Here is a 14,614-nt window from a genome sequence, read left to right as displayed (position 1 = left end):
CACAGATGATCCTCTTGGCAGGACATCAGAAATGCAGGTGGGCACATGATTTCTCAGGAGTCCGGGTGAATGAGCAGGACATAAAGTCAGGCAGACAAGGCAAGAACTAGTGATGACACAGGTCCCAGTGGCCAAGCTGGAGCAGGGGTAGGGGATGCAAGGGGAGCCCACATGGAAGTCAAAAGAAGACATGAGAAGCCAAGAAAGTATCATGGGACCTGGTGACGCCGGGTTCCATGAAATGTACCCCCTAGATACCCAGAACAATGGTGCACAATTCCCATCAGCTCAGCCAAAACTCTCTACTAAATAACACATTCACATTTTCTCATGTTGCTAAGGAGGAACCTTTGCTGATCCACAGGACAATGCATTCATTTATGGTAATATGGTAGAAATATCAGTCACTTGTTCCACTGTTAAAGATACCAAGCTGAAATAGTTTGAATTATTGAATATCTAAAATGGAATATCATTTGCTATTTTATATCCAGGCAGTCATGTGAGATGGCAGTTGATAAAATGTCTCAAGGCAAAAGTCCAGTGGGCCCTCCTTTGATGAAATGGTGACCATCTTTTCTAATTCTAATTTCTAATTTTCTAGTATCTTATACTAACATTTAAAAAAGGTGATTTCTTTGAGTTGAGCACACACCTTGCAGTTATCATTATCAAAACACTTTTCCTTATAAGAAAAAGAGAACTTTAGTCCATTCGATGTTGAAGAATGATGTCTGAGCTAATGAGACTTCTCTGTACTGGATGACAAGCATTTCTCACTAGAATGCCATGTTATCCATAGAATCTCTGATCTTTGGAATGTTGTAATACCTGAAGAGACGTGATTGCAGTGGCTAAATTATGCAGTTGCCTTTGTAAGTCTCTGCTCCTAGGCTGCTTGGAGCCTCAGATCCTGAAAAGCAGGAAATTGTGCATGTCTAATATCCACATATCGTGCCTTGCAGTGAAACGTGACAAAAAAGTATCGAGGAAAAATGTCCTTGACAGTGACAAATTGTAAATGCCTCACCTGACCATAGCTCCAGCTTCTAGTCTTGATGTCATTGAAGTCTCCATAAAATATAACCCCGATGTCATTCAGGACATACTCTTCTCTTTCTTTATCATCATCCAGATACACAGCATCCTCTGTGTCAGAATTTAAACATAATGACAATTACCAAACCAGACTGTTTTTATAGACTTGTAAGTGTGTTCTGGTCCTAAACTGCAATTTAATCAACTAAATGAAAAAAAAATGTCTTTTGTTTCCACTAAAGAGAGCTCATTTCCCAATATGTAATTTCAGCAATGGTGAACCTAATCAGTGGCCGAGATCAGCATGTAAAGGATGGCATTTGTCAGCAAAATGCTGACAAACTCTGGCTTTAAGTTCCAAGCAGCACAATTAAATTGACATGTCTCATTAAACATTTTTAGGATTCTGGGACATCAGTAGTTTCAGAATCAAAATTCCATGATGCAGATATGAATCTATAACACAGAGAGAAGAATAATTTCCAAGCTATTAACGTTAATAGAAAACTAGCCGAACTGAAATGATTTTTAAAACAAGTCTGGGGCATATTAGAACACAGCATGGTCTGTCATGCCTGGTGTGTGTGGCCCATCACTGACAGGAGGAGGCAGGCTGGGGGTCATCTCCTATCAATGAACAATCCTTTGTGAATGTGTTGGTAAGTGTGTATGCCTGACTGGCCTGCTGAGTCAGCTTCTTCCATTGCAAGGACTTTTCTTCCCTGTGGCTATAATCTCAGAAAGGCCATGCTCCCCACCTGCATATTTAGTAATCAGCCTGGTACTTATTCCCAGGCCAGGTATGAAAGCGTCAAAAGCATCATTAATAAAGGCAGGACAATACAGATATAAGTTACACTCAAGTCAATTTGCATGTCTGGAACAGGGGCATGTTTGATTCTGATTGGGGACATGACTTATTATGTTTCTCTAGCCCAGGTCATACCTGCCACCCCTATTACCTTTTGGGGACTCTTTCCTCCTCATTCCATGATAAGACTTTTACCACTCTCTTTGGAGTGGCTGTCAACTTGGCTGCACATTAGAATCATCTGGGTAGATTCAAAAACTTCTGATTCCTCTTAGAACTCTAAATTAATTAAATCAGAATCTCTGGGGGTAGGGGAGATCCAGGCATCAGGTGTTTTGTTTTTTTTTTTTCATTTAATTAATTAATTAATTTCACACATCAGTGATTCTGATATGCAACCCAAACTGAAAACAAATGCTCTAGCCCTTTGTTATCAAAAAAATTGTTGAAAGACCAGTGGCATCAGTGGCACCTGGAAGTTCGTGAGAAATCCAGTCTCAGGCCCCAGCTCAAGACCTACTGAATCAGAATCTGCATAGTAACAACACTTGTAGGGATTTACCTATACATTAAGGTTTGCAAAGCACTGTTCAGTCCAACCAGCTTAGATCCCCATTCTGGGCTACATTATAACTTTGCTTGATTCTTGGGAGAATCCTTGTTCTTGTCTTATCTCCAGTACTTTGTTCTACCTTCCTCTTTCTTTCTTCTCCCTTTTGCCATTTGCCTGGTTTCATGCAACTGTAAACAAATACACACACACACACACACACACACACACATTTATGTGGATACTAATATCCCATAAACTGCACACATTTAAAGTGTACAATTTCACAATCGAAATAGTAAACACACCCATCACCACAAAAATGTCCTTATGTCCCTTTGTAATCCTGCCCTCTGGATTCTCTCTCTGACCTACCACTCCTGCCAGAGAACCCCGAATATGCTTTTGGTCATTGTAAATTCATTTGCATTTCCTAAGATTTTATACAAAAAGAATCCAGTGTCTACTTTTTGGGGGTTCTGGCTTCTTTCACTCAGGCTAGTTATATGAAATTCATCCATGTCATATGTATCAATGGCTCATTCATCCCAAAGCCATTTCATGTTTCCAGAACAATCAGAGTCACATGACAAATGTGCTACGGGCTTCCCTCCACCCTGGCAGATGTGAGCTCTGATGCTTCATACAGGCCTTCCCAGGTCTGGAGGCAGAATGCCATGGTTTTACAGCAATCTCCAATTAGGCAAAGGCCCCTAAACTGAAATGAGAGCTTCATTTCCCAGTGGAACAAACCAGGGACAGTACATAAAGGAGTGCCAACGGAGTCTGAGGTCAATGTTTCTGAGTAGAGAAGCACAAAAGAACATTTTTAAAAGAAAATAACATGAGGGTGTGCTTGAAGGGGCAATGATCATTTACATGCGAAGTCCTCCACCAGATGCAATCAAAACATCCTGAAAAGTAAAGGCCACATTTGTTTTCATTCTTTTATGATAGTGGTTTAACTGTTGTGACCATTGTAATGATAACACTGTAGTCAGATGGGTTTCAAATGCCTATTATTGAGATAGAAATCTCTTAAGATCACTGAGGTCTAGAAGTGCCATTTGGGAATGCTTTTTTAACATGTCATTACAATATGAGATGTTTATGGCCTTGTCCTATAAGCTATTAGAAACTGGATTGTATTATAGAGCCACTGTAATTTAAACGATTGATATAAAAATAGATTAATGGGTCAAAATAGAGAGTTTAGAAATAGATGTTACTATATGCATGTTTCTATGAAATTAATAGGTGGTAAAGAAAATATTATAAATCAAAGAAGATGACTGGAGTGTTTATTAAATTCAGCTGAGAAAATTGGCTGTGTGGGAAAGGTAAATTTTCTGTACATCAAAATAAATTGAAAATTAATTTAAAATCTGAATTAAAAAATAGAATGCATAGGAAATTTAAAATAAAAATTTAAATTATTAAACAATAAGTAAATAAAAACTTAAAAAAAGAAAAAAATAAATTGAATATTTGGTCTCTAGATGAAAAAGTTTTATACAAACAAAAATAATAGAAAAGGTAAAAAAGGAAATAACTAATGTGGTTTTTTAATATAAATATAAAACTTGAATTTCAGATACAATAAAATTTAAGGTACATAAAAAATTAGAGAAATATGTCCAACAACAGGAAATGTTAGCATATTTTCCTTATATGTAAAGAATTTCAATAAATTGATGAGAAAGTCATAAAGTGCATTTAAAGTCAGCAAAAGGAAAACCAGTTCACAGAAGAGAAAATGCACATAGAAAACAAATGTATAAAAGCAATTTTAACTGAGTAGTAACCCAAGGACTGCAAAGGTTTACAAATAAATTTTTATCCACAAAAAATATAATTTCAATCTATTTTCATTCTTCTACAGATAATATTTTTTAACTTGACTTTAAAGTTTGGATTTTTCTTTGAAGTTTTGACATTTAAACAGTTTGCATCTAGGTGTGGGTCTTTTTTTTTTTTTTTTTTTTTTTCATTTACCAGGTTTGATGCACTATGATCCTTTATAGTTTGACAATGTAAGTCTTTCTTCAGCTTTGGGAATTTCTTTCCCTTTTATCTTTGACTATTTTATTCTTTTTATTTTTCTGCGTTTTCTTATAATAAAGTGACCTTTAGGCAGATATTAAATTTTCCCGATGTCTTCCATGCCTCTTATCATACTTTCCTCTCCCTCTCTCTCTCTCTCTCTCGCTATATATATATATCTGTATATCTATATATCTATATCTATATCTATCTATATCTGTGTGTGTATGTGTGTGTGTGTACACAAAAATATGTATGCAGTATATAAGAAAGTATGATAAGGTGCATAGAATATGTATATATTTTATTCCATATATTTTACAGTATTAGAGGTAGGAGCAAGAAAGAATACCATCTCCAGAAGAATTGGGGAATTCCTGGAATAAAAAATGGTTGAATGAAGTTTGATTATCCAGGTAATGGGCAACTATAGTAAGGCATTGGGAAGATGTCTATATACTACTACAGAGGGATATCTAGGATCTCTTGTTAGATTAAAAAAGTGGAAAAATATGTATATAGATTACTACTTTTTATCTAAGAAAGAAGGGAGATAAATAGGTAAGTAGGTAGATACATATTTATATAAATACACATATGTACTTACATTTTTAAATGTAGAGATAAGCCAAAAATTAACAAAGTTATTATCTAAAGTGTAGGAGGGAGGGTTGGGAGTTAGACTTTCTTTCTGAAGTATCTTTATTGTTTTGTAATTTGACTTTGAGGTTATGTAAATGTTTTGTAAAGTTATAAAATGAAACTAAATAGAAATAAAAGACAAAGCAGTTTCTAAATAAATGAAGCCAAAATGAAACAAATGAATATGACTCTAATAGATCAGTGGCTTTGAAAAACAGAACTATTTCAAGTTACTTTGGTTTTATTTTTTAATTAATTAATTAATTATTTTTGAGAGAGAAAAAGAGAGGCAGAGTGTGAGTGGGGGAAGGGCAGAAAGAGCAGACACAGAATCCAAAGCAGGCTCCAGGCTCTGAGATGTCAGCACAGAGCCTACTGCAAGCCTCGAACTCATGGTCTGCAAGACCATGACCTGAGCTGAAGTAGGATGCTTAACCAACTGAGCCACCCAGGTGCCCCTATTTATGTATTTTTTTTGAGAGAGAGAGTGAGCAAGATAGCACAAAAGAGAGTGGGCATTTGTGCATGAGTTGGGGAGGGGCAGAGGGAGAATCTTAATAAGGCTTCATGCCCCGTGCAGAGCCCCATAACTTAGGGCTCAATCTCCCCAGGGTGAGATCATGACCTGAGCCGAAATCAAGAGTTGGACACTAAACCCAGTGAAGCCACCCAGGTGCCCCATGTTTCAAGTTACTTTATTTAAAAAATATATATATATTTTGAGAGAGAAAGTGCACACAAGTGAGCAGAGAAGGGGCAGAGATAGAGAGAGGGGAGGGAGGGCGAGAGAATCCCAAGTAGGCTCTGCACTGTCAAACACAGAGCCCTAGGCACAGCTTGAATTCATGAACCTTGAGATCATGGACCTGAGCTGAAATCAAGAGTCGGATGCTTAACTGACTGAGCCATCCAGGCACCCTTCAAGTTACTTTAAAACAGAGTAATTTTACTATATATCTGCCGTAGAATATAACATAAAGACAAGAAAAACTGTAAAATAAACAAACAAAAAAAAGAGAAAGTAAACTGTTTTAGTAACCGTGTTGTTACTGATAATATTGATATTGTTATTTTGAAATGAATATGATATAAGCAATCATGTTAATGGCATTAGAAGCCAAGATTTGCAGGATAAGAGAAAAAATACATAAGTAAAATCAAAGAAATGGAATTTGAAACCTCATATTTTAATTTCAAGCCACTTCTTACCTAGTATTCTTTTGCAAATCATTTTAGATTTAGTGCTATCTTTCCTCAATTGTTTTATTAATTTTTTTTTAATCTGGAGGGAAGGGCATTCTTTTCTTTTTCTCTCTCTCTTTTTTTTTTAGTGACTTACAGGCATGCTCTGATGGTACTGCAGCCTCCAGAAATGGGTATCATAACTCCTGCTGTTGCAGACTAAGAGCTGGACCGATTTTGAATAAGAATGAAAGCATTAAAAAAATCTGACTTCAAAAAGAAATTTTTCTTTAAAATCTTTGTAAAATGGCTACAAGACTGACTCATCCTTGGAAAGCATCATAACTGAGTGAGGTTCACATGCTTGCTGACCCTCCCAGTGCCATCCATTTCTAGAAGTTCCCTATCTGCTTGTGCATCCTCTCTCAATCTTATATGCACAGTCTTTTTTTTTTTTTGACTCCAGAGAAAGAAAAATGTATTGAATAAAGAAATTTAATACATAAAATTATTAAATAATTCTTTTAAAAGTGTAACTTAATCATGTTAAGGATAAAGCCAAAGAACTTGTCTGAAAATGCTGCCTGGAGCCTACTGTGTAAATGCAGGTGTTTTGTAAAATAATCTTGAAACTATATATTGACACGTGTTTGGTCGGATTGCATCAGGTTTAATTTGTTTTGTTTTTCATTTGAAAATGACTTTAGCATTGATTCATTCCATGATTACCACATTCTTCCATTAAAAGATGTAAATCAGTGCAGTAATACTTCAGAAGTCTTAAAGAGTATGAACTTTGGGGTTAGGCGGCTTCTTTGTTTCTTCTCTGTCCATCCATGTCAGTTAAGATATTTGTTTCTAAGAAATCCTTTGATGTTTTAAGCCAGAAATTAGTTTCGTAAAGCTATTTTTGAGTATAGTTTGTGTGAAGGAAAAATATTTAGCTTTGGTAATAACTTTTCCAAGCTGACCCCGCTCTAGCAAGATATTTTTCAGTGCTTTTATTTTATTAGATTATGTATTTTTTTCTGAAATATTTTGTAATAATTAACTTTTTTTGGTATTTGTTCCATATGAAAGGTAGTTGGTCTGTAATTAAATTGCAAATCTAAAACCACTGTTAGTTTTGTAATTCAAAGTATAGGTAATTTTGTCCTAGTACATCATCATTCCACCTGCTGCTATAGCTGGGATCCCATTGATCTTCTAGCTACCATTCATTTCCTCACAGTTCACAAATGAAGAATGTGAAATTCAGTGAATGCAGTTACTAATCTTATCGGGGGGGATGAATCTCATTTCACCAAAATTAAATTGTATTTGCACTAAAATGATGATACAAGTTGATGGCACTCTCTGGAATTGGAAGAACTCCTCACTTAAGACTTCAAAGTGGCTTATTCAGCTAAATTATAGGTGACTACTCTTCACTTTGTTCACCCATTGGGGAGTGTGATTTTTTTTAATGTTGAAAGGTGGACATTCTAACTGCTGTCAAATATCTCTGTTTTAGGAAGACATAACAAGAAAATTAAAAAAATATATATGAAGGGAGATACTGCTTATCTTTTCCCATATTTTTGTATTTATTCTTTTATGGCCTTCAAACACATTTTTGGAGATTTGCTTTTACCATGATTTTTCATCAACAAATATTATTAAGATATTTTTTTTCTATTTCTACTAGTCCCCGCAATACTATGAAGTGTTTCAATCAGAGCATACTATGATAGTCAGAAATCTAATTCCATTATAATAAAATATCAAATAAAAGGAATTTATAAAAAAATAAATTTAAGTTGAAAATATCCTTAATAGCTCATAATAGCTCATAATGCATTTTCTCTTTAAAAACTACGTTTTCAACTTCTGTCCACTGAAAAGAACTGGAAGAAACAACCATTGCAGTAGCAGTGAGTCTCTTGAGCCTAGATTATGGTCTCTAAGTATCATTCTTTTCTCTCCCCTCTCCTTACTAGAAAGTACCCAGGTTCCTTAAGAGACATGACTCATAACAAATCTGGGTCAAGAATTGTACAAGACCATTTTGAAATACTTCCTCCTACCAGAAAATAAAGAGGCTATTAAAGATTCTAAGAGTCACGACAAGGAATCAGAAATAAATTTGAAGGGGCATTCACTGTCCAAAAAGAAGACAATTCAAATATGAAAAAGAAGTCACTGCAAAGGATTAAAACACAAAAAATTTCAATATTCATAAATTTATAGTAATTTAAAAAAATTCATTGGTTATCTTTGCAGGGTGCTAAAAACCAACTCATTATTCTGATAACTTAGAAATAAGGAAAGAGACACATATCTAGACTTCTTATATGAAAACTACCTCAAGGCAACAAAATAAGTGATGCTAATAAATGCAGAAGGAATGGTAAGATTAGAATATCACCATTTTTGCAATTGCTAATGAAATAATGAATCTAGGCTTTGTTAAATGGCTAGTGGGGAACTTCATAATGGATGGATAAGATTGACAAAACCTAATCCTATTGATAAATCTAAATATCACTAAAAAAGTGACAACCAATCATTATGTATCTCCTGATGGGATGGATGCCCTGAGAAGCATACAGCATGACTTACATAGTATTCTTGCTCTACCTTCCCAACCCCCGCCCCTGCCACAAAAATAAAATGTTTCTCTTTAAGACAAATTTGATTGAGTCTCAGATCAAGCTAACTGCTTAACAGAAAATACAGGGGCTACAGAAATGTTACATGACATCAGGAGATAGCCTAAGATGTGGCAAAATCTTGATAATCATTGAATCTGGGAGATATATAAATAGATATTTACTGTACTATTCTTTCTATTTTTGAGCTTGTTTGAAAACTTTAATAATAAAAACAAACCTTGCCAGAGGGCATAAAAGAAAACTTGAATAAATAAGAAAAAAATTTCAAAATGTTTCTAATTCCTGTAAAGATTCAATATTGTAAAGATATAAATTCTACTCAAATTAGCTGAATGAAAACCCAACCAAAATTCTACTCAGATTTTTTGACAATTCCGCATTTTAAAAGTTCATCTAAAAAGGCAATGTGAAAAAATAGTCAAAAAGTAAAATGTTGAAAATGAAGAAATATTGAGGAACTTTTCTCACTTTGGCTCTAATTTATCCATTTCGGTATCCATGCCCTTTGCCATGTAACCACTCATCCTATCTAAAGGTAGAACATCTCCCTTTTTAAAATATTTATTTATTTATTTATTTATTTATTTATTTATTTATTTATTTATATTAATTTTTTTAACATCTATTTACTTTTGAGAGACAGAGTATGTATTGGGGAAGGGCAGAAAGAGAGGAAGACACAAAATCTGAAGCAAGCTCCAGGGTCTGAGCTGTCATCACAGACCCTGATGTGGGGCTCAAACCCATGAACAGTGAGATCATGACCTGACCTGAAGTCAGACGCTTAGCCGACTGAGCCACTCAGCTGCCATTAGAACACCCCCCTTTGGACCTTGGAGGTTACTTTGGCTAAAGGGTGTTAGTCGAAGTGATGCAGGCAGGGGTTTGAAATGTGCTTGCACACTTGACCATACGCTCTTGCATTTCTGCCATCATCATAAGAAAAAAACTGTCTTAGCAAGCCCACTAGTCACAGAAGGATGAGGGACATATGGAGCAGAACATCTATATAGCTGTGTGGTGAGGAGTAGGACCTTTCTGGCTATTCTCATCTGAAGCAGAGCTGGCCAGTTCAGCCCAGCTCAACCACAGACAAGTCCCGGATCCATGAGAGAAAATGCTTGTTGTTATAGACCAATGACATTTTCTGGTCTACATTTAAAACTTATTGCGATCTTTTTTTCTTTTAAGTCGATTTTATTTATTTTGAGACAGAGAGAGCACACGTGTGTACACGAGTGGGGGAGGGGCAGAGAGACAGGGAGAGAATGAGAATCCCAAGCAGGCTCTGCTCTGTCAGTATGGAGCTCCACGCAGGGCTCATAAACCATGAGATCATGACCTGAGCCAAAACCAAGAGTAGGATGGCTAAACATCTGAGCCACCCAGGTGCCTCTTTCTGGTTCTTTCTTATATAACAGTCATATATATATATATATATATATATATATATATATATATATGTGTGTGTGTGTGTGTATACATACATATATATATAGCATTACTATGCATTACTATGATTACTAAAGCAAAGTTATAATGAAAACTGATTTTGACACAGTAATAGAAAAACATATGCATAGAGCTAGATGTATATTAGATCTTAGTAGATGATAAACATGGCATTAAAATCAACAGGTAATGATACATCTGATCAATAAATGATATTTTGACAACTGGCTATTCCTGTGGGAAGAAAATTTCAGTAAGACCTTTTTTCGAACTAATAGAAAATTTGTCGATAGATTTAAAAGATTCATGTACATCTCTTCCTGCCATCCCTTAACTCACCTAAATTGTCCCAGATATGAACAGGTCCAGAAATGCAATACTCAATCAATAAATGTATTTTAAAAAGTTCAACTTCACTAATAATTAGAGATATACGAACTAAACCACGAGATGTCAATGTAATACCATATTTTGCCTATAATATTAGCAAATATTAAAACAATTGATAACACCTGGTGTCAATGAAGGTATGAAGACAAGGATATTCTCTTGTACTAGGGTTTTATTATAAACTACAGCAGTCTTTTTAAAGAGTAATTTGGCTGTATCTAGACAAATTTATTTTTTTTTAAATTTTTTTAACGTTTATTTATTTTTGAGACAGAGGGAGACAGAGCATGAATGGGGGAGGGTCAGAGAGAGGGAGACACAGAATCTGAAACAGGCTCCAGGCTCTGAGCTGTCAGTACAGAGCCTGATGCGGGACTCGAACTCACAGACCGCGAGATCATGACCTGAGCCGAAGTCGGCCGCTTAACCGACTGAGCCACCCAAGCGCCCCATCTAGGCAAATTTAAAATGTGAATTGATTTTGACCAAGCAATGACATTTCTATGTATTTATTCTACAGAAATACATTTGTTTAACATCTGTGTGAAACATTCAATACAGCATGGTATGCTATAGTGAAAATAGGAAGCAATCTAAATATTTGTAAGCAGGAGACCAAATCAATTATGGTACAACCACACCCAATGGTTCTTAAAAAGAATATGTATGTACTGATATAGAAAATTCTCCAAGATATATTATGCAAGGAAGTAAAATATAGAGTAACATGCACAAACAATTCCACTTGTGTTTTAGAAAAATCCAAGCTCTATAGAAATATATACTTATAGCAAAGTATCCAGACAGTACACACAGTTAAAGTTGGGTTTTCTGTGGAGGTTCTCAAGGATCAGAGAGTAGGTGAAAAGGAAAGTTAATGTTTTACCATATATATGACTACATGTATCTATTTGAAAAGGGTAATGTATTCAATTAATTGTCAATTAAAGTTAAATCCACTCAAAAATGCATCAAATGCATGGAAATACACCAAAGTGTTTGTGATATGTAGATCTCTGAGTTCCTTTTATGCTTTCATTATTTTAATTTCTATAAGGCTTTAATCATCAGAAAAGAGTTAGTTTTGAAACCTAAAAATTTTTTTTTTTTAAGTTTGGGGTGCCTGGGTGGCTAAGTTGCTTGAGCATCCAACTTCGGCTCAGGTCATTATCTTGCGGTTTGTGAGTTCAAGCTGTACTTTGGGCTTGCTGCTGTCAGTGCAGAGCCTGCTTTGGATCCTCTGTCCCTCCCCACCCCCCCACCACCCCTCCCGCCCCTCTCCTGCTCACACTTTCAAAAATAAACATTTAAGAAAGTTTTTAAAGGGTTAGTTTTAAATGTTGCATTTAAGTGAACCTATTTAATAAGAGGTTAAGATCAACTTTCAAGTACCAATTTTTCTTCTTATTAAATACCATCATATAACCATACTTTATCCTCCTTTAAATGTCCCTGCACCCTTTTCTTCCCAGCACAAGCTAGATTAAGCCTTGTTTGCTCAGTTTCCTGTGGATGCTGTAGTTAACATCCATTCATATGGAGATTATTCTGTGATTTAGTTATTAAATGAAAATGTATGTTTTTAGTATTTACCATGTGCTAGGAACTTTCTGAGTGTGGTATAGAAACCAATGAACTCATTAAAACTCGTAATGTCTCTGAGAGGAAGGCATCATTTTTCAGGTGAGGAAACTAAGGAAGAGTAAGTAAAGTATCTTTCCCAGGACCATAGTGCTGGTAAGAAGTGAAGTCAGGAATACTAAGCTGTCTCCCAGGTAGACTGTGACTCTTGGGTCCAAGGCATCAGGTCTCTGTATCCCCAGCACAGAGTGCCTGGGAATGTGGCACAATGAATATGTCCTGTAAGATTGAGAGGTGGGGACAGATATCTGGAGCTTAGAGAGTGAGAGAAGAAGAAAGTGAAGGATTTACTTTTGGGCTTTGGGTTATTATTGATGGGCACTTATAAATTTAAATGGCAAACTATGAATAAGGAGGAGTTCTGAGCTCAAGATTAGGCTACCCTTTTCCTTCCAGCAGGTGAATTAAATCTCACCTCACAACCGGAAGGCATAATCATGAATCCACAGCAAGGCAAGGAAGTCAAGTGGGAAGCCTTGATTTTAATTTTAAATTTATTTATGATTTTAAAAGAAGATTGAAGGTGGAAAGCGGTGCTTTCTTTCCCCCGTTTTTATTCAGATCTGTCACTTTAAAATATAGTTGTCCAAAGCTAGGATAAAAAAAAAATTACATCACCATGGAAACTCCAAAACACTCCCTATGTTTGATAGGCTAACAAAAATACAAAAACTTAATCATTTGTCTCTGGAGATTTCTGTTGTTGGTTTTGTGTGTGTGTGGGGGTTATATTTACTTTTTTAAAGAAATTTTAATATGCTTTAGAGGCATAGGAGGTTTTACCAGATCCTGGGGTGAAAATTGGTTCTCCACCTTAGTAAAATAGAGAATGCTACTAAAAGTAAAAACAGTGACAAATAACTCACTATTCTAGAAACCCATCAGTTTGAACTGTTAGAAAGCACGTGTGTGTGTGTGTATGTTTGTATATAAGTGTAGGGATTGGAGCTATATCTCCCAGGTAGGAGGAGGTAGGTCTAAATAGCTTATAGAGTTAGCAGCAGCACCAAGGACTTACTGACAACCTCTTGATCCTAAGCGACCTCTGGCAAATAAAACTCAAGAAGAAAGATTCCACGTGGTGTCATTGGTGAATGTGGCATGATACCTCCATCTGCCTTACCCATAGCTCTGCCACCAGAACAGACCTTCAACATGCTTTGTAAATAACTTTCCAGGGTGACTAATGTGAAGCAAGTAGTAAAGAAGAATGATCTCATTTATTTTACTATTCCTTTGATGGGAATAATGGAGCAATTAAAAAAAAACAAATACTGTGGGCTGAGAAATTTTGGTATTCATTTATAGGGCTGATTTCAGGCCCCCTTGGAAATTACCACTCACCTCCCCATACCCAAAGAAAGTAGGAATTTATAACAAACAGGTAAAAATGAATGCTAAGCCTATTGATTTTAGTATCTGTGTAACTTCTTTGGGAGAAGGAGGGCTATTCATCACTGCCTGAGCTGAAAATTTCCTTTTGCTTATTTACATGCTATTTTAAAGTTTAAGCAAGTCCCATTTCCAAAGTCATTAAAGTCAAGCTCCACCAAGCGAACTCACGGATCAAAGAAAACTACAGTGCCAGGAATGCTATCAAACAAGTTCTCTCCCAAAAGACTACCTACCAGCTTAAATCAGAGTTTGGTTTTGTTTCTGATCCTTCGGAAGAAATAATAGCTCAGTCCCTTCAAAAGGGCAAAATGTGTCACCTTTTTAGAGAAGAGAGTAATTTTAAGTGAGGGGATTAGGAATAACTTTTACTTGCCTCCTCTTTCTATAAAAGCTGAGCATCACTGAAGGAGGAGGGAAGCCATATTGGGTGAGGGTAATCACTCTTCAAGGGACTGGCTTCAACTGCAGAGCAAATGTGACTCTGGGTTGGTGTCATCATGATACCTTTTCCATCTCAAAGTAGATCAGAAGGGGTGGTGAACTCCAGCAGGCTCTGCACTCTATAGGCATGTTAAGGAATCACTTCCCGTCAGGAAATAGTAAATCACATGAAAGAACAGCATTTCCAGAGCCTGTGCTTTTGTTTTTCTTCCCAGGGAAGGCTCCAAAGCCACTGTCTTCCTAAAATGATTCAATATAGACAATTTCAAGGCCTGCCTTTGTACCCATTAAGTCTGGAATAAAAAGAATTCATGAAACACAGGCAAGTAGTTCCTCAACAATTGGGTCCATTTCATTCCTTGCAAATATGTTGCA

At 35.9% G+C, this 14,614-nt stretch overlaps 1 protein-coding gene across 2 annotated transcripts in view; it reads right to left on the bottom strand.

Annotated features, from left to right (window-relative positions):
* Positions 1 to 14,614, bottom strand: part of F13A1 (coagulation factor XIII A chain) — a 165,198-nt gene that overhangs the window by 94,798 nt on the left and 55,786 nt on the right. For both annotated transcript variants that reach the window (XM_025917200.2, XM_086706357.1), the window contains exon 5: positions 1,031 to 1,149. In XM_025917200.2, coding sequence (XP_025772985.1) covers positions 1,031 to 1,149 — 119 coding nt within the window. The remainder of the gene's footprint in view (positions 1 to 1,030; positions 1,150 to 14,614) is intronic.

Source organism: Puma concolor, chromosome B2 (genome assembly GCF_028749965.1).
Source record: "Puma concolor isolate L17-30 chromosome B2, mPumCon1.1.hap2, whole genome shotgun sequence".
Classification (NCBI taxonomy): domain Eukaryota; kingdom Metazoa; phylum Chordata; class Mammalia; order Carnivora; family Felidae; genus Puma; species Puma concolor.
Note: the sequence above shows the minus strand (reverse complement) of the source record. Positions and strands in the feature narration are given on the sequence as shown.